Source organism: Jaculus jaculus, chromosome 1, assembly GCF_020740685.1.
Source record: "Jaculus jaculus isolate mJacJac1 chromosome 1, mJacJac1.mat.Y.cur, whole genome shotgun sequence".
Taxonomy (NCBI): Eukaryota; Metazoa; Chordata; class Mammalia; order Rodentia; family Dipodidae; genus Jaculus; species Jaculus jaculus.
The window spans coordinates 133,734,019-133,758,111 of NC_059102.1; the positions used below are offsets into that span (position 1 = coordinate 133,734,019).

Sequence of the window (24,093 nt, forward strand, 5' to 3'; positions counted from 1 at the left end):
AGCATATAAAAATAGAGTGAAATAAGTACAGTGATATTTTTCAAGTTAATTTTGTATAGTGGTTCTCTAATATGGCCCTCATATGACAGTATCAGCATAATTTGAGAATTGATCAGAAATACAAATTTTCAGGCCCAGCTCACATCCATGGAATCAAAAATTCTTGAGATAGAGCTTAGCATTCAATGTTGCAATAAGCCCTTTTGGTGAAATTTCAAACCCATTGATCTAGTGGACAATAAGTAATTGTCCCCCAAAACCCAAGGTCAGTTTATATGTAAAAAAAAAAAAAAAAAGTAAACTTCATGGGGCATTCCAGCCTCTGCTCTTTCTTTTTCTTTTTTTAAATTCATTTTAATTTATTTATTTGACAGTGACAGAGAGAGAAAGATTAAGCAAATCTATTAGATGTGCTTAAGCAAAATAGATCTTTCTTTGAAAGGTAACATATTCCCTACCCTTTGTCTTCTTTTCTTTGTCTTGATTTAAACAAAAAAAAACCCAAAGACTGTCTGGATTTTGACTGGTACATGATGGGCCAGTTATCACAGGTCTTGTTATACTTATTTCCCACATTTAAAGGAGTTTATGTAAATGTGGTATAAAATATCAAGATTAAGTGCATGGCAAATACTAAATGAGCTAAAATGTAAACTATTAGTACACTTAGAGGTTATCATGAGCTACTGAAGAAATTACATAGGTCTTGGAGTCAGGTTATGCAAGCCTCAGCACAGATTTGTGTGTCTCACTGTGCCATGCACTGGAAATATAGCAGTGAACAGGCACATCAAACCGCATGATGTTTTAGAGCTGGCATTCTAGATTAGGAAAAAGAGAAGAAGTGAGGTAATTTGGAAGAAAATAAAATTTATTATAAGAGAAATTTATTTCCAAGTAGTGTGGCTGGGCAGAGCCTTATTGAGAATATAGTGTTTGAATGAAGAGCAGAATGAAGTAGGGAATGTGCTTTGTGGATCCCCTCTGGAAGGGGACTGTGAAGGAACAGACCTAATGTATTTGAGCAGTACAGAGTCAGTGTGGCTGAAGGGATGGACATCGGAAGCAGGTGTTAGATAAGTGGTGTGCAAGGCAAAATATATATGGAGATACTCAGAGCACTGCTCTTTTGGCCCAGCTATCATTTCTTTTTTCCATCTTTAAAAAATATATTTAATTAATTTATTTGATAGAAAGAGGCAGAGAGAGAGAGAGAGAGAAAGAGAAAGGGAGAGAATGAATGTGCCAGGGCCTCCAGCCATTGCAAATGAACTCCAGATGCATGTGCCCCCTTGTGTATCTGTTAGCCTAGCTATCTTTTCAAAAATAATCATACCAAAAAATCCATGCACACATGCACTTGTGTGCACACTCACACAAATTAAAGACTTCTGTCTGTCAAAAGATCTGATAAGGCAGGTGAAAAGACAAGCCACAAAGTGAAATAGATAACCATAGCACATGCAACTGGCAATTTTTCAGAAATACATAAAAATTTTTTACAAATCAATGTTAAGAATACGTATGCAGACTCTTTATTAAAGAGGAAACTCTAATACATATAAATATAAAAGCAGGCTGGAGAGATGGCTTAGTGGTTAAGGTGCATTGTCTGCGAAGCCTACGGGCCCTGGTTTGAGTCTCCAGGTCCCACATAAGCCAGATACACATGGTGGTGCATGTGTCTAGAGTTTGTTTGCAGTGGCCCTGACATGCTTATTCTCTCATTCTCTCTCTCTGCCTCTAATCAGTATATAAATATAAATAGAAATAAAATCTTTAAATATAAAAGTATGCTTTACTATTTAGTAATCAGAAGACTATAATTTGAAACCATGATGTAACCCCAAATGTCTAGATAGAAAATTCATGTGATGCAATATAATGACACTAAAAAATGAATGATGATCTGAGCATGGTGGCACACACCTTTAATCCCAGCACACAGGAGGCAGAGGTAGTAGGACTGTAGTGAATTCAAGGCTACCCTGAGACTTCATAGTGAATTCAAATCATCCTGAGCTAGAGACCCTACCTCAAAACAACAATAATAAAAAAAAAAAGATGGTATTTTTGCATGTGTGAGGTCCCTAGTTTAATCTATATCTCTGGAAAAAATATGCAACTATATAATTTATCCCAAATCAATCTCAAAACAGAACTTTATATTAAGAAAAAAGAAGACAAATTAAAGAGCACATCACAACTCTTATTTATGTAGGCTGAGAATCCCTAATTTGAAGATCTGGGCAAAATTCAAAGCTCATGCCTTGATAAAGTTTTGAATTTCAAGATATTTCCAATTTTTGGATTAGAGATACTGTGGTGGTTGGGATCAGATGTCCCCCATAAACTCAAGTGTTTTATGTTATTGGTCCTCAGTTTGGACAATATTCTTGGACAGTTTGGGAGGTGGAGTCTTGCTGGAGGTATGTCACTGGGGGTGGACCTTGAAGTTTATTAGCCCCTAGCTTGCCAGTGTGAGTTCAGCTCACTCACCTGCTGCTGTTTTCCTCCTGCTGTTGGTAAGGTGATGTCTAGCTTCTGTTCATGCTATGCTTTCCTCTGTTATCATAAAGCTTCCTTTCATGACAAGCCAAAATAAACTACCTTCCTCTCATCAGCTCTTTTGGGTCAGTTAGGTGTTTTGTTCCAGCAACAAGAAGGTAACTTCAGCAGTTGTAAAAGTCAGGTGCTCCTCAATGTGGAAAATGCCTAAGATGTTGAATGCTTTTAGTCCCATGCAGCTCAGGTAAAGGACATTGAACCTATACACAGTTTTAGGGCAGGCATTACTATATAGCATTTAGCAAAATAATAGAAATGGTCAGACTTAAGGAGATAAAGAATAATCAACACACAAGGCTCTTCTGGGCAAGAGTTATTGAGAAAGGGCACACAGTGCTCCACATGTCTTAGTGGGTGTCAGCATTAGCTTTGTTAGTCTTCTTTAAGTTGTATTGTCTTTAAATTTAACTACTTTTGTATAAATAATATATGTTTTCAATTTAAAAATAGAAATTATCAGTAAACTTTTAGAGAAAAGAAAACTTTGCAAAGAAACTGGCCAAAATAGGAGAGAATTTACAAATAATTGTAGATGCTGTCAGGAATCTAAGGTCATAAGTTGTAGAATTTTATTGAGACAGATCAGACAGTGTCTCGTTTCTTTGACAATAGAATTTTTAAAAAAACTTTTTAATATTTATTTGCAAGTAGAGAGAAAAAGAGAGACAGATAGACAGAAAGAAGAAAGACAGAATGGGCATGCCAGGGCCTCTAGCCACTGCAAACAAACTCCAGAAGCATGCACTACTTTGTGCATCTGGCTTACATAGGAACTGGGGAATTGAACCTGAGTCCTTAAGCTTCACAGGCAAATGTCTTAACTACTAAGCTCCAGCCCTGACAATGGTAGTTTTTAAACTCTTTTTTTTTCTAAAGAAATATTTGAATGACTAACAATCAATCCAGGAGAAGATTAACATGAAAAGCTTCTTCTAGAAGTGTTAGTTATTCTTGGTACCTTGTTATCTGTAGATCTCTATATTTACCTCTACCCTTTGCATAAGGAATCTCCTATATTTGAGGCTGTTGGCAATACCAATCTATGGGAACAAAGGTGAATATTTAGAAGGTAGTTTGATATGCTGTCCAATTAGCATAACCACAGTATTGCCTTCTCCCCTAGAGCTTAGGTCTGTAGCCACAGACTTATGGCCATGTTTACAGTACCAGGAGTGATTCCCATCCTGTAGAGTGGGCTTGAAATCCAAGTGGAAAGCAGTTGGCTACTCTTACCACTTTCTTGCTACTTTTGCACCAGTGGTAATGCTGCCTCTTGACCACTAACCACTCTGCTTGTGTAGAATTCAGAACTGGGGTTTAAAGGACTTGGTCTTCAGTATTATTCTCAGCATTTAAGGTGAGACTCAGTTTTGTTTGCTAATCTGAAACTAGACCTCTGCTTATGCTGTGATTTCTGTGAGAAAATTAATTTTAAATTGTAGATCCTACATGTGAATTGGTGAAACACAGCAATGCATAAATCAGATATCAATTATATTTCCATTAAATGATCTTTTGTAATGGTTACAAAAGAATCAAATGTTAAACAACCTCAGTTCTGGATATTTGGTCCTCTATGTCTGTCTTACATTTTCTCTTTTCAAAATGATTTTGCAAATGCAGAAATTGCTGTCCAAATAGTGGAGTAGTTGAGTGGGTTCAGAATTCTTAGAGTCTTATTTCTTCTGTTAAAGAAAAAAACATGGAAGAAATAATATTCCTAGTTGAATTAAGCAAGGTTACTTGGGTTATGACTCTGGAAATATGGTACTTTGATTTTTTTTTTTTTTTTTGCCTTTAAGTTTACTTTTGACTTTTCAAACAAACTTAAATTTGGTTATACTAAGATAGTTATCATAAAGTATTTTTGTATTTAGGTAATACCTCTTTGAAGCATTAAGAATTTCTGCCTGATTGTGGCTTTCCTCTAACATATTTTAGACTACTTGTCCTCAAAAATACAAGGAATGTTCAGCATAATAGTCCAATGTTTTCAAAAATAAAGCTATCCTTTTTTCTCCAGAAAAGGAGCTTTGCTCATTGCATAATGATCTTTTCCATGACTAGAAAGATAGAGAAGCAGACAATCTTTTGCCAAAATGTCTAATTATTGAATATTTTTTACAAGAAAGAAAATACTATTTTTAATTATCTTTATAAGACTATTACCTAAACATAAAATGAAAAAAAGTGTTAGTAACTTTTCATTTTATTTTCCCAGGTAAAACTTTTCTTAGTGGGAAAATTTTCTTGCTACTTCTTAAAACTTATTTTTATTATGTTGAAAGAGTTTACAAACAGCAAATTTCTACTGCTTTCAGACTATGTTTTAATTAGTAGCTTGAGTCTCTTCCCAAACTAAATGTTCTTAGTTATTAAAAAGAAGAAAACTGATACATATAGTTAATGTACTTTTTCTATTTCTTGTTCTTTCCATATCACAGTGCCAACATGTAAACTATGTGAGGGAGAAGGAAGGAAAACAAGGCCATAAAGTAATTCCTTTGATTACAGCCATATTTCTAAGTTATTTTGTGACTTCTTGGGGCAAAATTGATCATATCTAAATGTGTACAGAAGCCACTTATATCTTGTAAATCTTAAGAAGATAGTGTTTTGATGACAAAAACATTCCGAGATAATTTACATTTAAAATTTTTATTTATTTATTTATTTGAGAGAGAAAGAGGGAGAGTGAGTGAGAGAATGGACACTCCAGGGCCTCTAGCTGCTGCAGATGAACTCCAGACACTTGGGCCCCCTTGTGCATCTGGCTAACATGGGTCCTGGGGAATCGAACCTGGGTCCTTTGGCTTTGCAGGCAAATGCCTTAACCACTAAGCCATCTCTCCAGCCTGATAATTTACATTTTTTAAAATTTTTATTAACATTTTCCATGATTATAAAATATATCCCATGGTAATTCCCTCCCTCCCCACCCCCACACTTTCCCATTTGAAATTCCATTCTCCATCATATTACCTCCCCATTACAATCATTGTAATTACATATATACAATATCAACCTATTAAGTATCCTCCTCCCTTCCTTTCTCTACCCTTTATGTCTCCTTTTTAACTTACTGGCCTCTGCTACTAAGTATTTTCCTTCTCACACAGAAGCCCAATCATCTGTAGCTAGGATCCACATATGAGAGAGAACATGTGGCGCTTGGCTTTCTGGGCCTGGGTTACCTCACATAGTATAATACTTTCCAGGTCCATCCATTTTTCTGCAAATTTCATAACTTCATTTTTCTTTACCGCTGAGTGTAACTCCATTGTATAAATGTGCCACATCTTCATTATCCACTCATCAGTTGAGGGACATCTAGGCTGGTTCTATTTCCCAGCTATTATAAATTGAGCAGCAATAAACATGGTTGAGCATGTACTTCTAAGGAAATGAAATGAATCCTTTGGATATATGCCTAGGAGTGCTAAAGCTGGGTCATATGGTAGATCAATCTTGAGCTGTTTTAGGAACCTCCACACTGCTTTCCACAATGGCTGGACCACATTGCATTCCCACCAGCAGTGTAGAAGGGTTCCTTTTTTTCCACATCCCCGCCAACATTTATGATCATTTGTTTTCATGATGGTGGCCAATCTGAGTGAGATGGAATCTCAATGTAGTTTTAATCTGCATTTCCCTGATGACTAGTGATGTAGAACATTTTTTTAGATGCTTATATGCCATTTGTATTTCTTCTTTTGAGAACTCTCTATTTAGCTCCATAGCCCATTTTTTGATTGGCTTGTTTGATTCCTTATTATTTAACTTTTTGAGTTCTTTGTATGTCCTAGATATTAATCCTCTATCAGATATATAGCTGGTGAAGATTTTTTCCTGTTCTGTAGGTTGCCTCTTTGCTTTTTTCACTGTGTCCTTTGCAGTGCAAAATCTTTGTAATTTCATGAGGTCCCAGTGATTAATCTGTGGTTTTATTGCCTGAGCAATTGGGGTTGTATTCAGAAAGTCTTTGCCAAGACCAATATGTTGAAGGGTTTCCCCAACTTTTTCCTCTAGCAGTTTCAGAGTTTCAGGTCTGATGTTAGGGTCTTTAATCCATTTGGACTTAATTCTTGTGCATGGAGAGAGAGAAGAATCTATTTTCATCCTTCTACAGATATATATAAAGTTTTCAAAATACCATTTGCTGAAGAGGCTGTCTCTTCTCCAATGAGTATTTTTGGCATTTTTATAGAATATAAGGTGGCTATAGCTACTTGGGCTTACATCTGGGTCCTCTATTCTGTTCCATTGATCTACATGTCTGTTTTTGTGCTAGTACCATGCTGTTTTTGTTACTATGGCTCTGTAGTATAGGTTAAAATGAGGTATGGTGATACCACCAGCCTCATTTTTGTTGCTCAGTATTATTTTAGATATTCGAGGTTTTTTGTGATTCCAAATGAATTTTTAGATTGTTTTTTCTATTTCCATGAAGAAAGCCTTTGGAATTTTGATAGGGATTACATTAAATGTGTAGATTGCTTTAGGTAAGATTGCCATTTTCACAATATTGATTCTTCCAATCCAGGAACAAGGGATGTTTCTCCACTTTCTAGTGTCTTCTGAAATTTCTCGCTTGAGTGTTTTAAAGTTCTCATTGTAGAGATTCTTTACTTCCTTGGTTAGGTTTATTCCAAGGTACTTTATTTTTTCTGATGCAACTATGAATGGGAGTGATTCTCTGATTTCATCCTCTGTGTGTTTGTTGTTAGCATATATGAAGGCTACTGATTTCTGTGTATTTATTTTGTATCCTGCTACATTGCTGTAGGTTTTGATCAGCTCTAACAGTTTGCTAGTAGAGTTTTTAGGGTCCTTTATGTATAGAATCATGTCATCTGCAAATAATAACTTGATCTCTTCCTTTCCAATTTGTATCCCTTTTATGTGTGTCTCTTGCCTTATTGCTATGGCTAAGACTTCCAAAACTATATTAAATAAAAGTAGGGATAGTGGACACCCTTGTCTTGTTCCTGATTTTAGTGGGAAAGCTTCCAGTTTTTCCCCATTTAGTAATATGTTGGCTGTAGGCTTGTCATAAATAGCCTTTATTATATTGAGATATGTTCCTTCTATTCCCAGTCTCTGTAGGACTTTTATCATGAAGGGATGTTGGATTTTGTCAAATGCTTTCTCTGCATCTAATGTGATGATCATGTGATTTTTGTTCTTCAACCCGTTTATGTAATGTATTACATTTATACATTTGCGTATGTTGAACCATCCCTGCATCTCTGGGATAAAGCCTACTTGGTCAGGGTGAATGATCTTTTTGATATACTCTTGTATTCTGTTTGCCAATATTTTGTTGAGAATTTTTGCATCTATGTTCATGAGGGAGATTGGTCTATAATTTTCTTTTTTTGTTCTATCTTTGCCTGGTTTTGGTATCAGGGTGATACTGGCCTCATAGAAGGAGTTTGGTAGAATTCCTTCTTTTTCTATTTCCTGGAAAAGCTTAAGAAGCATTGGTGTTACCTCTTCCTTAAAGGTCTGGTAAAATTCAGCAGTGAATCCATCTGGGCTTGGGTTTTTTTTAGTTGGGAGATTATTGATAACTGTTTGGATCTCCATGTTTGTTATATGTCTATTTAAGTGATTAATCTCATTTTGATTTAATTTGGGTAGGTCATATAAATCAAGGAAATCATCCATTTCTTTCATATTTTCATACTTTGTGGAGTATATGCTTTTATAGTATTTCCCTATGAATTATTGAATTTCTCTGGAATCTGTTGTGATTTTACCTTGTTCATCTCTGATTTTATTAATTTGTGTCTCTTCTCTCTTTCTTTTGTTCAGATTTGCTAATGGTTTATCAATATTATCCTTTCAAAGAACCAACTCTTTGTTTCATTAATTTTTTGGATTGTTTTTTTTTTTGTTGTTGTTGTTTTTTGTTTTTTTTGTTGTTGTTTCTATTTCATTAATTTCTGCCCTAATCTTCATTATTTCTTCCCATCTACTGATTTTTGGTTTGCCTTGTTCTTACATTTACATTTTAAAACTCATCACTATCTAGTCAATACAAAGTTCTATTATGCTTTGATCCACATAATATGGGATTTTCTCAATTTGAAAGTTTTCTTTACAAACATTGTTTCCCTAATCATATGTTTGCTCCAAGTATTGTTACTCCTTAATTTCTTGTCATTGTCATTTTTTTCTTAATTTTAAGCTAGAATCTTTTTATGTAGATATTATGTGGTGTGTGTGTGTGTGTGTGTGTATGTGTGTGTGTGTGTGCTTGTATGTAGGTGTATGTGTGTGTTAGAGGCCAAAGGTTAATTTTGGATGTCTTCCTCTATCAATGTCCTCTCACTGGAACCCATTTATGCCAACTAGCATGCCAATTCAACTTGTGTAGCTAGCTGGTTTGCTCTCGGGATCCCTGTCTCTACCTTCAGAGCACTGGGACTACAGGTAGCTGCCATGCCCACCTAGCATTTACCTGGGTGCTGTGTATCCCAACTTTATCCTCAAGCTTGTATGGGAAGGGCTTTATTCTTTTAATATTTTATTTTTATTTATTTGACAGAGAAAGAGGGAGAGAAAAAGAGAGAATGGGTGTGCTGGGCCTCCAGCCACTGTGCAGCTGGCTAACGTGGGTCCTGGAGAATCAAACCTGGGTCCTTTGGCTTTGCAGGCAAATGCCTTAACCGCTAAGTCATCCCTCCAGCCTGGCAAGCGCTTTATTAACTGAGTCATCTCCCCAGTCCCAAAACTAAAATTGTAAAAGTAAATAATGTAGTGTCGGGGACTGGGGATATAGCTCAGCAGTTATGGCATTTGCCTGTGAAGCCTAAGGACCTGGGTTCAATTCCCCAGGGCCCATGTAAGGCAGATGCACAAGGGAGCACATGTGTCTGGAGTTCGTATGCCGTGGCTACAGGCCCTGGCATGTCCATTCTCTCTGTCTGTCTCTTTCTCTCTCATGAGTAAATAAATAAATAAATATTAAAACAAAATAATGTAGTGTCTTCCTTTTCTCTGCCTGTTGGGAAATGTAGCCTACTCTTACAATTTTCTTGGGGGAAAAATCAATGTCTAGGAATATCTCATCATCTTCACAGTTGATTTCATGTTTGAGTATGAGTATTGCTGGCATGTGCTAAATGCCTTCTGTACATGATCTTCAATTCTCACAATAAGCCTACACTGGTTGCTACATAGTTGTCTTCATTTGACAGAGGAGAATACCTAGGCTAAAAGAGAATTAGTACTTTGCCCCAACTAGTCACTAGCAGAGCTGGATTGTAATCTGAGCTCTTCCCTTGACTCCTCAAGCTGTTTTTTTTTTTTTTTTTTCCATAAACACTGATAATCTTCCTTCCTGTATTCCACTTTTCCCACCTAATCAATATGACTATGAAATGATGGAAATTCTAAATATTCCCTATAGACACATCTTGCAGAACAAAACCTTTAAAAGAGAAATTGGCTAGTATTTTTGTAGCATTAATGTGCCATATTTTAAGTTGATACATTCTTGAGTTTCCCTTTGAGGAATGAATAGCTTCATGTTGAGAAAAACATTATGATTATTATTAACAACATATTTTGTATGGATACATCATGTGTTGGTACCCTTTTTTTCCCTCATCCCTGCCCCCAATCTGCTGAAGACCCTCCTTAATGGGGTTGCAGGCATTTCTCATGAGGTTGTGGGTTATGCATTGTGGGAGCAGCAGTCAGGTTTTTTTGCAGGGTGGGGGGGGAATATCTGTGGGCATGATGTCTTAACCTGTGGCTCTTATAATCTTTCCACCCCCTCTTCCGCAAAATTCCCTGAGCCATGGTGAATGCGTTTTAAGTTTACTTCAGTGAGGAGCTCTTAGGAGCTTCTGGATCTCTGCTTTGGCAAGTGTTGAGTATTTTCAGGGTCTATCGCCTTTACCCTGGTGCTGATTATCAGATTCACCATGAAAGCAGCACTCTTGCTCATCTCCCCAATTTCTCTGTGGTTTTAGTTGTGGCTTGGCTGAAGTGAGAGTTCTCCAATTGAGCATGAAGTTAGCATAGTTTAAATTAGATAAGCATTATTAATTTAGGGAGAAATTGATGTATGCAATCCCACTTTTAGCCAAGGACTAGTGAGAGCTTGACCCTGAAGAGCATAATCTTTGTCTCCATAGGATTCTGATCTGGTTCCCAGTTCCAGATAGTGGTTCCTTTACACTGAGCGGATCTCTTAACCAATCAGGAAGCTATTGGTTACTCACCAAGGTTATGTGCCACTGTTGCACTGGCATGTACATCCAGTCAGAATGTTTGCTTCTGAGTAGCTCTCTGGTTGCTCAAACTATTGTTGCCCACTTTCCCCTAGTATCTCATGGATTGCTTCCCAGCACTAGATGGGCTGTCTGGGAACTGGCTCTCTTCTTGATTCCAGCCAGGTCTCTCCATGGTCTATGTTGGCAGCATTTGGTGTCTTCAGCAATAGGGTCTTAGTACTTTGACAGAGACCTGTCTTGATTAGGGGACCTCATATGTCTCTCTAATCAGTAGTGCATTCAGAATAACATTTGTTTCTATCTTTTTTAAACACTTATTTATGAGAGAGAGAGAGAGGGAGGGAGAGAATGAACATGCCAGGGCCTCTAGCCATTGCAATAAATTAACTCGATACATGTGCTATCCTGTGCATCTGGCTTTACATAGGTACTGGGAAATCAAACCTGGGCCCTTGGACTTTGTTAGGCAAGCACCTTAACCACTAAGCCATCTGTCCAGCCCACCATTTGCTTCTATCATTTTTAAAACTATTTTTTGCCTTTGTTTATGTTGCTGAGTATTAAACCCAGTGCCTTGTGCATCTTGCCATTGATCTAAACCACCAGCTCCAAGAAATGTTTTTTAAGTAGAAAATATTCACAATATTTAATCATACCCATGATTGTACAAATTCTATAACTAAGCATTGGCATAAAAAAAAATCTAAGAATCCCATGTTGGATAATTTAAGAAAAGTGTAGTATATGCTTACTTATACTTAGTATTAGCATAAGTATAAGCTTATACTTTGTATGAATAATTTGATATTCTTTGTGACACAATTATTTGTAGGACATTCATACTTTACTAGAAACTTAAATGTTTAAGAAGTAACACTCAATGAATGTACTCTAACTTAAATTTTTTGTTAGCTTATCTGAGTACTATATACATTTCTGATTTCTATTCAAAATCTGGCACTGTACTCTTCTCATCTAGACATGAAGCTGTGGACTTTTGGTCCTTTGACTTTAAATCTATGGGTAAGCATGAGTGGTCTGCAGCTCCCCCACCCCATTACATTTATATCATTGACCTTTGCTTCAGCAAGCATTCGGCAGTGTTTAACAGAGGGAGCCCATGAAAGAGGACGTTGTAAAGGCTTTATTCTATAAAAGAAGTCACACAGACGAAGCTTTATGTTTGCTGAGTGATTTAATTCTTATACATGCCAAAAATGGCCATGGGCCATGAGTAACATGATGGAAAAGCACTTCTAGTGCAGCCTTGAAGCCACACTTTCCCACTCGGCACCCACTATTTTTTAAATAAAAAATCACCTCCTCTCTTGTTGTTTAAAATACTCTACTTAGATAAAGCATGGCATCTAGACTCAGTCATGGGTTCATCAGGATTCATGAAGTTACTCTTGTATTTTTTAAGTAGCTAATGAAGGGGCAGAATCTCCAGGGAGAAAAATGCCTGCTTATATCAGTCGTTTGAATGCCCAGAACCAAATTCTCAAGGGAAAGTCCCGTTACAGGGCTAGCAGCTACTTTGAGAACATTGGCTGTATTATGGCTATCAGTCATCATTTCATGATAATTTTTTTTTTTTGGAATAGCTGGTAGGTAGTAAATTAGGCAGATACCATCCTTATAAGTAACTGTTTATCTTTTTTTTTTTTTTTTTTTTTTTGAGGTAGGGTTTCACTCTAGCCCCGGCTGACCTGGAATTCACTATGTAGTCTCATGGTGGCCTCGAAATGACAGTGATCCTCCTACTTCTGCCTCCTGAGTGCTGGGGTTAAAGGTGTGTAAAGGTGTGTACCACCACGCCTGGCCTGTTTACCTTCTGTATATTGAATAATGTCTCTAAAGAAATAAAGGGCAGGGCTGGAGAGATGGCTTAGTGGTTAAGCGCTTGCCTGTGAAGCCTAAGGACCCTGGTTCAAGGCTCAATTCCCCAGGATCCATGTTAGCCAGATGCACAAGGGGGCACATGTGTCTGGAGTTCGTTTGCAGTGGCTGGAAGCCCTGGCGCGCCCACTCTCCTCTCTCTCTCTGCCTCTTTCTCTTTCTGTCTGTCGCTCTCAAATAAATAAATAAAAATAAACAACAACAAAAAAAGGGCAAGTATGGTTTGATTACTTTAGGAAGCTTAGAAATTGGCTAATAATGTACTGTTAGCCATTCTTTGAAAGGTATATATTTTTTTCTTTGTAGTTTCCTGATAATATGAAGGAATTTAGTGGTTCCTTCTTACTGAGTCATATGATCTTGCTTCTCATGTTTGATGAGTATTGATTTGTTTTTTTTTTTAATTTTTTCTGTTAGATCCTTAGTACTTTGGTGTATTCATCTGGATATTTATTTGTGTGTGTGCGAGGGGTATCTTTTCTGCTTTACAAAGTTACATAAGAGATAGGCTTGGTAGATATGTTTTCCATAAGTCCGTCCAGATTTACTATTGACCCTGTTCTATCTGAAGTATCTAATTTCCTACCTTTTGGCCTCTCTTCCAATTCAGTTAATGGGAACGTAGCTGGTAGTCTGTGGAACATAGCTGTCTGGGTGTTTCCAAGTTCTTAGTGCCTTATTTAAAGTACTGAAAATGTATACACAAATAGCAAAGCAGTGGGAATTTTTATTAGAGAGCAAAGCAAAAGTACAAAGGTGGGGGAGTACAAGGGAGTTAAAGGGAACAGTGGGTTACTGCCCAGGACTTTCTTTCATGAGGCTCAGGAGGAGGAAGAGTCTCAGGGTGGTATATGAGTGGTTTTCTGCTTTGATTGACAGGCTTGGGTTATATAAGCCTTTGTTTACTGCACATGTCCTTTTCCAATAATGTATTGACTTTAGTCATTGGTATGCTTATTCATGCATAAGTATTGGATGGTACATAGGGGTTTACTTGGACTGACATACTTTGTCTAGTTGTGCTTGCACTACTCAAAACAAGTTGTGACTGGACTGGCTTCTTACCTCTCATTCCTAGATATGTTCTAGGGCATGGTTGTATGGAAAATAATCTCACAAGGGAAGAGAAACTCACTATGTTGTTTGAAGTGGAGTGTATGTGCAGCTTGATGCAGGTTCAGGTCCCAGGTTGCCAAGTGCATTGTTAGGAAAGGGGTGTGTGTATAGCCCAAGCTAAGTGGAGTCCCAGGTTGCTAAGCTATGCCTATTCTATACTCCCTCAAATCCCTAGTTAATTTTTTAATTAAAAAAGAAAGTGACACAAGTTTGTTTTAATGATTGGAAATAATTATCATTGTTATAATGAATATATAAGTAAATAGAAATTAATAGGATACTAAATAATTTTTTTCTTTCATTTTTATTTTTACTCTCTTTTTGTATGGTTGATAGTCTAGAGTTTTCATAATTTATTCTAGGATACAGTAAAGGTTCCCTTTATAGTCATATTTATTTAATTGGTATTTTACCTTAACTACCAGAATGATGATTTATATACCTCTTAGGCTCAAAATAAACACTTATATCAAGTTTCTAGAGTCAAAATGAGTATGTACTGGCATGGTCTTCATATTCTTTAGCCAGAAGGTGGGTGAGGGCTATATAGGATTTATTCTTTTCTCCAAATTGGATAGGATGCCAGTAGAACTGTGTGAGAATCCAGGAATGAAATGAGCTCTGTGCCCTACTGCTCAGTAAACAAAGATTTCACTTGGGAATTTATATTCTCTATGGGCCTTGTATTAGTTACTTTCCTTATTGATAAGACAAACACCCAGTAAGAATCAACTTAAGGGAGTGACTACAGTCCATCATGGCCAAGAAGGCATGGGGCAGGAGCACAGAGCAGCGGTCACATTGCATCCGCAGTCAGGAAACAGGAAGCAATGAATACTAGTGCTCAGCTCACTTTCTCATTTTTTTTTTCCAAGGTAGTGCCTTACTCTAGCTCAGGCTGACCTGGAATTCACTGTGTCATCTCAGGGTGGCCTCGAATTCACAGCAATCCTCCTACCTCTGCCTCCCAAGTGCTGTTAAAGGCACTAAAGTGCGCCACCGCGCCCGGCACACTTTCCCATTCAGTCTGGGACCTCAGCCTGTTGATTGGTGCTACTGTAGTCTTCCCATCTCAGTTAACCTAATCTAGAAACTCTCATAAACATGCCCAGAGATTTGTCTATTAAGTGAATCTAGACCCTGTCAAATTCACAATTAATATTAACCATCAGATCCTTTATCACATATTTAAACTATCCAAGCACAGAGGATTAAACTTTAATAAATTGTTACTGTTATTATTAGTAGTTTTATTATTGTACTGCTATGAAGTTTTCTACTTCAGGAGGCTGAGGTAAGAGGATGGCAAGTTTCAGGCCATCCTGGGCTACATAGCTACATACACAGCAAGTTTTAAGTCTGCCTAAGGCTACACTGTACGTTCCAGACCACACTGGGCTACAAAGTGAGACCATGTGTCAAGGAGACAAATATAAAAACAAACAGAAAAAAATTTGAAAAATCACTCATACTTCTAGTAACTAAAATCTAGTTGAAACTCTTTGCTACATTAAGGTCATCTACATGGGGTGTTGGGAAGTAAAGCTTTCAAATTTTTTTATTTTTATTCATTGTTTTTGCTTTCATTTACAGTTCTGGGACTTGCCATTGCAAAGTGGGTGTCATCGGCGCTACGTGTAACCAATGCCAAGATGGATATTATGGCTTTAGTAAGAATGGCTGCTTGCCCTGCCAATGCAATAATCGGTCTTTCAGTTGTGATGCTCTCACAGGTACACAGTTTCCTTAATTTTGTCACAGAATGATTGTGTTATTCCTTTCATTTTGAAGTTTCTCAGTAATGTATTGATTCTTCTCAAATAGTTTATAAAGCCATTCTCTTATAAGTAAAATGTCATAGGGCATATAGCAAGTTAACCTCCTTTTACAACAACTTAAAGATGATACATAAATTTAAAAAACTAATTTCAATTGGAGAGCTTTGGGAGTATGGAGAATAGCACAAGCTAAAATGCAAAAAAAAAAAAAAAAAAAAAAAGTCAAGTTCTTTAGAACTCTTCCAAGTAAACTGATGATCCTGGGGAAAATCCAGTGTGAAAGACCTGATCGCCAGGCATCATGATACCAAAGAGTCAGATCCACTATGGCAGAAGGTGATTTATTGGGGACTTACTGACAGAAATATGGTAAAAAGTGGTAGTCAGATTTGTTGGTACTCACAACTTGGGTCAGAAAGTAAAGGCTTATATGGTGTTCAAGACAAAAGTGGCTTTCTTCAAAGCCAGAAAGTATCTAGCTTATCTCATGCTAACATCAAAGGCATCAAGCATGGTCCTGGTACAAATGGCACACATTCCAGTCGTAAGGCTCCATTTGCCACTGTAATTTTTGTGTATTTGAGGTATGTAGGAAAACTATGCAAGATAATACAGTACAGTTACTCAGGCATAGTCCTGGAGTTTCAGCTTTAGATGACTGCATTCCAGTCAAGCTGGATACTCACAACAGATACTTTTTCCCCAGAGGGCATTTGCTGATATTAAATACAGGTTAAGATATAGGCTTGGCCCTAGCAAAAGATTTCTTCTAGAGGTAGAGCTTTTGAATATCATCTGGAGCTTGCATGGTACTTGTTAGCTAGAGGACCCTAAAGACAAGGCCAGTTTTCCCATAGTTGACTATGCAAGAAGTGTGAGGCTGCTCCAGAAAGGGTCCGTGCTTCTTTCAGAGAGAGAAGCATACAGCATACAGCCTCCTCTTTCTAAAGGTGCTGCCAGATTCGGAGGACGTGTGGAATAAGCCCTAACACTCAAACCACTAACAGCCAATACTGAATATCTCACAGTCTACCAGGGCTGAGGAGACAAGTCTGCCAGATTCTTAAATGGTCATACCAAGAATAGCAATAAACCAGAGGTGACTTGGCTAATACTTAAAATTGCACTCTGGTTGCAACTCATCTCAGTGACTGATTGGATTGACATGAGCTTTTCATCACATCTTCCATGTAGAGGAAAAGAAGATTCTCTCTAGGTCTTTCATGTACTGCCTGGCATGCAGTGAAAAATACCAGAGAATGCAGAGAGAAGAAAATATGACCAACAATAAAAAGAAATGGATGCAGCACAACAAGTAATACACGTGTTAGAGTTAGCATATAAAGACCTTAAAATAACTGAAATTGTTGTGAAGGGGCAAATCAGACAAAGTGGGTGAAAAGGTAAAACTTCTATAGAGAATGGCACTCTAAAAAAATGAAAGAAATGGGATCAGGCATGGTGGCATTTGGGAGGCAGAAGTAGGAGGATTACCATGAGTTTGAGGAAACCCTGGGACTACATAGTGAATTCCAGGTCAATCTGCACTAGAGTGAGACCCCCCCAAAAAGGGGGCAATCCAGAACTGAAAAGTATATCTGAACTTGATAACTTGGTGCATGGGTTTGACAGCAGATTGAACCCAGTGAAGACAAGGTTAGTAGACAGTGCAATTAAAAATAGTTAAAGTGGAAATTAGGCATGGTGGCTCACATCTTTAATCCCAGCATTCAAGACATTGAGATAGGGGGATTGCTGTGAATTTGAAGCTGGCCTGGGCTGTAGAATGAGTTCTAGATCATCTTGGGTTAGAATGAGAGTCTACCTCTAAAAAAAGAAATTTCAAGTGAAGCATTTAGAGAAAACATGATGGCCAGAACAAAGCAGGAAAGACATGTGGGACACAGCCAAAAGGTCTGACATAAGTGTAATGGGAGACCCAGAAAGTTAATGGCTAGGAATTTTCCAGGCTGATTAAAAAAAAAATATCAAACCACAGATTCAGAAAGCTCAGCAAACTCAACCAGTATAAAAACAATGAAAACCACAGTTAGTCAAACTTAGTCAAATTGTTAAAAACTGAAGACAACCAACTTCTGATCTAAAATTCTCCTAAACTTGATTTGAGGAACTCCCTTGAAGACTTTGTAACACCAACAAAAAATTCAAGACACACTAGTTTGATAAGTACAAATGTGTTTTTAAAAAATATTTTATTTGGGCTGGAGAGATGGCTTAGCGGTTAAGCGCTTGCCTGTGAAGCCTAAGGACCCCGGTTCGAGGCTCGGTTCCCGAGGTCCCACGTTAGCCAGATGCACAAGGGGCGCATGCGTCTGGAGTTCGTTTGCAGAGGCTGGAAGCCCTGGCGCGCCCATTCTCTCTCTCCCCCTCTATCTGTCTTTCTCTCTGTGTCTGTCGCTCTCAAATAAATAAATAAAAAATTAAAAAAAATATTTTATTTATTTATTTGACAGAGAATGAGAGAGAAAGAGAGAGAGAATGGGCATACCAGGGCTTCAGCCACTGCAAACAAATTCCAGATGCGTGTACCCCCTTGTACATCTGGCTTACGTGGGTCCTGGGGAATCGAACTTGGGTCCTTTGGCTTTGCAGATAAATGCCTTAACTGCTAAGCCATCCCTCCAGCCCTACAAATGTTCTTATAATAACAGAATGGCAGAATGTTTGAAATTGAAAAGTACCCTGGAAAAATCTACACTAAAAACTTATTCTGTTTTTTTAAACCTTTTTACTGCCAGCCCCCTACATATCGGTGATATGCCATGATCATAATACCCTTCTGCCACCCTCTCTTTAGCCATACTTCTCAAATCCCTCCTCCACTGAATCCCTTATTCTTTCCAACTAGTCTTTATTTTGGTGCTGTCATTCTCTCCTCACCCCAATTATGCAGGTCTTGTGTAGGTAGCGTCAACCGATGTGAAGTCTTGAATACCACAGCTACTTTCTGTCTGGAAGACTGTATTGCAGAATACACCTCCCCTTTCTTTGGCTCTTACATTCTTTCTGCCACCTCTTCCATGATGTTTTTTTGTTTGTTTACTCTAGCTCAGGCTGACCTGGAATTCATTATGTAATCTCATGGGGGCCTTGAACTCATAACAGTCCTCCTACCTCTGCCTCCTGAATGCTGGGATTAAAGGCATGCACCACCACACCCCGCACACTTCCACAATGTTCTTTGACCCTTGGTGGGTGTGATAGAGATGTCTCACTTGTTGTTGAACACTCCACTGTCACTTTTTCTCAGCACTTTGGTGAGTTTTGAGCCACCCCAGTGGTCAGTGATACCTGAAAAGAGAACCAAAAATTAGAGTAGCATTAATATGTGGTCATAAAATGTTTATAGGACAGTTTATGGCCATAATATATTCATTTAGCCAGACAACAGTAGTAGTTTCCCCCCTAGGGCTTATGACCTCCCCAGTCAGAAGCTTTGGATTAAATTTTCACTACCAGGCAGGAATTCATTTCCCTGGAGTAGGCCTCAAGTCCAGACAGCAGTTATTTTTCCCCATAACAGACATGCCACCATTGCACCAGTTGGTATATTTGGCATGGCTGGCCAGCTGTAAAACTGACAGGGTACACTGTGGTTAACACCGTTGATGACTTTTCTCCCCCAACTGGCTATATAGCTCTTTCCAGCATCCTGACAGCTAGTGAATAGGGAGGAGGTCCAGCTCAGCTCCCGCTTGATTCTCAGTGACCTGAAGCCCTAGCATGTGAAGTCTTCAGTAATAGGATCTTACTATCTAGTTGAAAGCCTATTCTTTATTCTAATTCTCTACTCTGGTAAAATGTATATAAAGAAAATAAGTGAGAGAAACTGTATGGTTTTTTTTTTTTCTTTATGTGTTCTGGTTCCTTGCCTAGTTGCATGTTATACTGTGTGCTGATCCTTCTCTTTATTATTTCTGGTCCAGGCACAGTGACTTCTGTTTCTAAAACCAACTATGTGTCCTTGTTCAGTGGTTCTGATGCAATCTTTCTTCTGCCTAGAATATTCTTTCTAACCCAGCTCCACCCATACCTCAGCCCTTTGGCCCTAGCAAGGCATTCTTATTCTAGATCTTCAACTAAAGGTCACTTCATTAGAAAGCACTCTTGATGTTATATATGAAGGGAAAACTCCATTACATATTCTTATATACATTTGCATTTATACTCCTTGACACAATTTATAATATATATTTATTTGTAGTTATGAGTACATTCTAAGTTCCATAAGGGCAGGAATAATCAGGCTTGTTCACCACTGTTCATACAATTTCTAGCACAGATGTTGCCATATGGTGAGCACTCAAGAGGTTTGTTGAATAAATGAACAAATACATGGAAAAGCATACAAGAAAAGGCAAGGTTCAATGTTGGATAATGAAAGGAATGTTTTTTGCACTGAACCAGTTTATGTTGCTCCCTAGATCTCTTACAGTTCCAGAAAGCCATGTACATTGGTGGTTCTTTTTTTTCTTCTTACTTTGCTTATTTGTTATTATTATTTTTATTAAGAACATACTTTGAAGCTGGTCGTGGTAGCTCACACCTTTAATCCCAGCCCTCAGGAGGCAGAGGTAGGAGGATTGCCAAGAGTTCAAGGCCACCCTGAGACTACATAGTTAATTCCAGGTCAGCCTGGACCAGAGTGAGACCCTACCTTGAAAAAGAAAAACAACAACAACAAAAAAAGAACATACTTTGAAAGCTGGGTGTGTTGGCGCATGCTTTTAATTCCAGCGCTCAGGAGGAAGAGATAGGAAGGTTGTTGGGAGTTTGAGGACACCCTGAGACTACATAGTGAATTCCAGGTCAGCCTGGGCTAGAGCAAGACCCTACCTCAAAAATCTAAAAACAAAACAAAAACCAAAAAGAACATACTTTTTATGGATACATCATATGTTGGTATTATCTTTTTCCTCCTCCCTGCCCTCACTCCTGAGGGGTCCACCTCAGTGGGGTTGCTGGTATTACCCATGGGGTTGTAGATTATCATTGTGAGAGCAGCAGTCAGTTATTGGGGAGAGGCAGTGCCTCTGTCCATGACATCCCAACTTGAGGCTCTTACAATCTTTCCGCCCCCTCTTCTACAAAATTCCCTGAGCCTTGGTGGGTGTGTTTTAAATCTACTTCAGTAATGAGCTCTTAGGAGCCTCTGGATTTCTGTTTTGGTAGGTGTTGAGTATGCTCATCATCTGTCTTCCTGGTGCTGCTTGTCAGGCTTACCTTCCAAACAGCACTCTTGCTTCTCTCCCCAACTCCTCTGTGGTTTCCCCTGGGTTTTGACTGAGACGTGAAGGGTGGTTAATCTCCTCAGGTCTCACTACCTTCTGAAAAAGTAAAACAAATTCTCCAATAGGAAGTAGGAACTTCTAACATTGGAGAGCATAATCTTTGTTTCTGTAGGATTCTGACCTGGTCCCTAGTTCCAGATTTGGGTTCTTTTCCACTGAGCAGATGTCTTAATCAATCAGAAAGCCATTGGTTACCCACCAAGGTTGTGTTCCACCATTGCACTGGTGTGTACTTCTTGTCAGACTGGTTGCTTCTGAGTAGCTTAGACCCCTGCTTGCTCACACCATCGTTAGCCACTTTCCCAGTAGCTCATGTAGCACTTTCTAGCACTAGACAGGCTGTCTGGAGGCTGTCTCTCTTCTGGTAGCTTATGGTGCCTTCAACAATAGGGTCTAACCTTTTACCTTAGACAGGTAATCAAGTGCTTTGACAATAGCCTGTCATGGGGCTGGAGAGAAGGCTTAGCGGTTAAGCGCTTGCCTGTGAAGCCTAAGGACCCCGGTTTGAGGCTTGGTTCCCCAGGTCCCACGTTAGCCAGATGCACAAGGGGGCGCACGCGTCTGGAGTTCGTTTGCAGTGGCTGGAAGCCCTGGCGCGCCCATTCTCTCTCTCTCTCTATGTGCCTCTTTCTCTCTCTCACTCTCTCTGTCGCTCTCAAATAAATAAAAATTAAAATTAAAAAAAAAAGCCTGTCATGTTTTGCAGTCCCTGTAGGTCTTTCCAATCAATACCTCAATGTGGGTAGCACTGATTCCTGGTACTGGCAGTTACAGGCCAAAGCCAAAATTTTTTATTTTATTTTATGTTTTTATTGACAACTTCCATTCTTACAGACAATAATGCATAATTCCCTCCCCTCTCCCACTTTCCCCATCATAGATCCACACTCCCTCATATCCCTTCTCTTTCTCTGTTATTCTCTCTTTTATTTTGATGTCATCTTTTCCTCCTATTATGAGGGTCTTGTGAAGGTAGGCACTACAAGGTCATGTATATTGAGGCCAATTTATGTCTTTACAGTTGCATTGTAAGGAGTGGTACCCTTCCTTTGGCTCTTACATTCTTTCCACCATCTCTTCCACAATGCACCCTGAGCCTTGGAGGGTGTAATAGAGATGTTTCAGTGCTGAACACTCCTCTGTCACTTCTCAGCACTATGTTGCCTTTTGGGTCATCCCACTGGTCACTGCCATCTGAACAGAGAAGCTTCTCTAACCAAAAGTGAGAGTAGCATTAATATATGGGTATAAACATTAAGTGTAGTGATTACAGGGAAGTTTGGTGGACATAATAAGTGCATTTAGCCAGACAAGAACATGTGCTACACTCCTAAGCAGAGCCAAAATTCTTTAAGGTTAGGCTTCATTGGGGGTCCTTTTAGTTGTTGTTGTTGTTGTTGTTGTTATTATTTATTTTTTTTTTTTTTGCAGTGGTGGGGCAGCTTTTTTTGCTATTATGTAAGTGCTACCCTGTGTGTACTCTGGAGATAGTTTAAGGCAAAAGAAATCCTTTAAATGATTAGGATTTCTGAAAGTGTGTTGTAGCAAGAAAAATCAATGGTTTGCCCATATGAAAATAAAATGAAAGTAGAGTCCAACATGAAGGAGTATAGCCCTTTATTTAACCTAGAAGTTTATATAGTCTTTTATCAAGTAAGATTTTTTTTCAACAGTGCTGTGGTACGCTTGCCCCCTGGTGGCCATTTTGTGTGTTTTCACAGTCATTCCCAGCCCCTCCTCTGGTCTCTGTAACTTTTGTTTGAGTTTGAATACTTTCAAAGATTCCCCCCCCCCTTTTTTGTGGTAAAATATATGGAGAAAAATTATGTGAAGAAATTTGACAATGTATATCATTGCCTCTTAAATATTTGATCCAGAAATTCTGCTTTCAGAAAGTAATTCTAAATTCATGCTCACCAGAGTAGTAATGATCTAAAAAAATTAGATGTTCCAATTTATATAATAAATAAGCCAATACTGCTGTCTAGACAATACATGGTTAAGAACACAGAAAATCAAATCTTGACTTTATCTTAGATAAATTAATCTGTTTCATCATCTGCAAATTTGGGGTATTAATAGCAACTGCCCAATAGGTTGCTATAAAGATTAAATGCAATACATTTGTACAGTCCCAATATAGTGCTTTGATCATTATTAGCAATCAGTAAATAGTAGCTGTTAGTTTGTTATCATTAAAATGCCCTCAAGAATGATATGAAAATACATGAGAATGTGAAAGAAGCAGTATATAAAATGACATGTGCCATATAATTAGACTATTGCAATAATCAAACCCAAACTTATAAATATGGAAAGATTTCAAGGAAGCATATTTAGAATCTTGAACATATTTCCCTTAAAATGGAGGTGGGGAGGACCTATTAGTTTTCAACTTTGAACCTTGTCTTCAGATAGCAGGCTTCTTTTTGAGAGAGAACTCAAGAGTTCTTACATGTCTTTGCAGTGTCCCTGGTGAATAACTTGGCCTGAGCTGCCTGACTCAGATGTGTGCTTCTTTTCTCCTCAGTAACTTCAGGATATCATACTTTCTTGATTTTCTTTCTTCACAACATATCCTTTCCTTCTCATCAGCTCTGCTAGATCTTCCTCAGATCAGCTTTACACTGGTGTGCCTCAGAGCTCAAGAAGTTTGTCATCTCCATTTATACTTTCTTCCTAAGTGATCTCATTCATTCCCCTGGATTTAATTTAAAGGTTATGTGGACATGTGCCTATTATCATATTTATATGTCTCCTTTGATTTCTACAGTCAGATATCCAACAGACGACTTCACTTGAATGCTTTAGCATTATAATCCTAAATGTTCTCTACTCCTAGTGTTCTTTGTTCACTCTTTTCATCCCTTTGCTCAGTTCTAAAACCTAGGAACCACATTTGATTCCTTTCTCTTTCTTACAGCAAATAGGCAAATTCTGTTAGCTTCAAAACATGTTCTGAATATAACCATTGATCTTGAATCCTTGTCTGAGCCACTAGCATCTCTTTATACAACTTTGACATTTCCTCATCTGGTCTTTGTGCCTTCTGCCTGTTTTCTTATCAGGCCCCTATCTCACCACAGTCTAGTCTTCATGTAACAACTTTAAAAAAATATAAAACCTAATTGCAGCATTCTCATACTTAAGTCCTGCAATAGCTTCCCATCT

At 38.2% G+C, this 24,093-nt stretch overlaps 1 protein-coding gene across 2 annotated transcripts in view; it reads left to right on the plus strand.

Annotated features, from left to right (window-relative positions):
- Megf9 (multiple EGF like domains 9) overlaps positions 1 to 24,093 on the plus strand; it is a 157,081-nt gene that overhangs the window by 114,001 nt on the left and 18,987 nt on the right. For both annotated transcript variants that reach the window (XM_004662742.2, XM_045154257.1), the window contains exon 3: positions 15,426 to 15,565. In XM_004662742.2, coding sequence (XP_004662799.2) covers positions 15,426 to 15,565 — 140 coding nt within the window. The remainder of the gene's footprint in view (positions 1 to 15,425; positions 15,566 to 24,093) is intronic.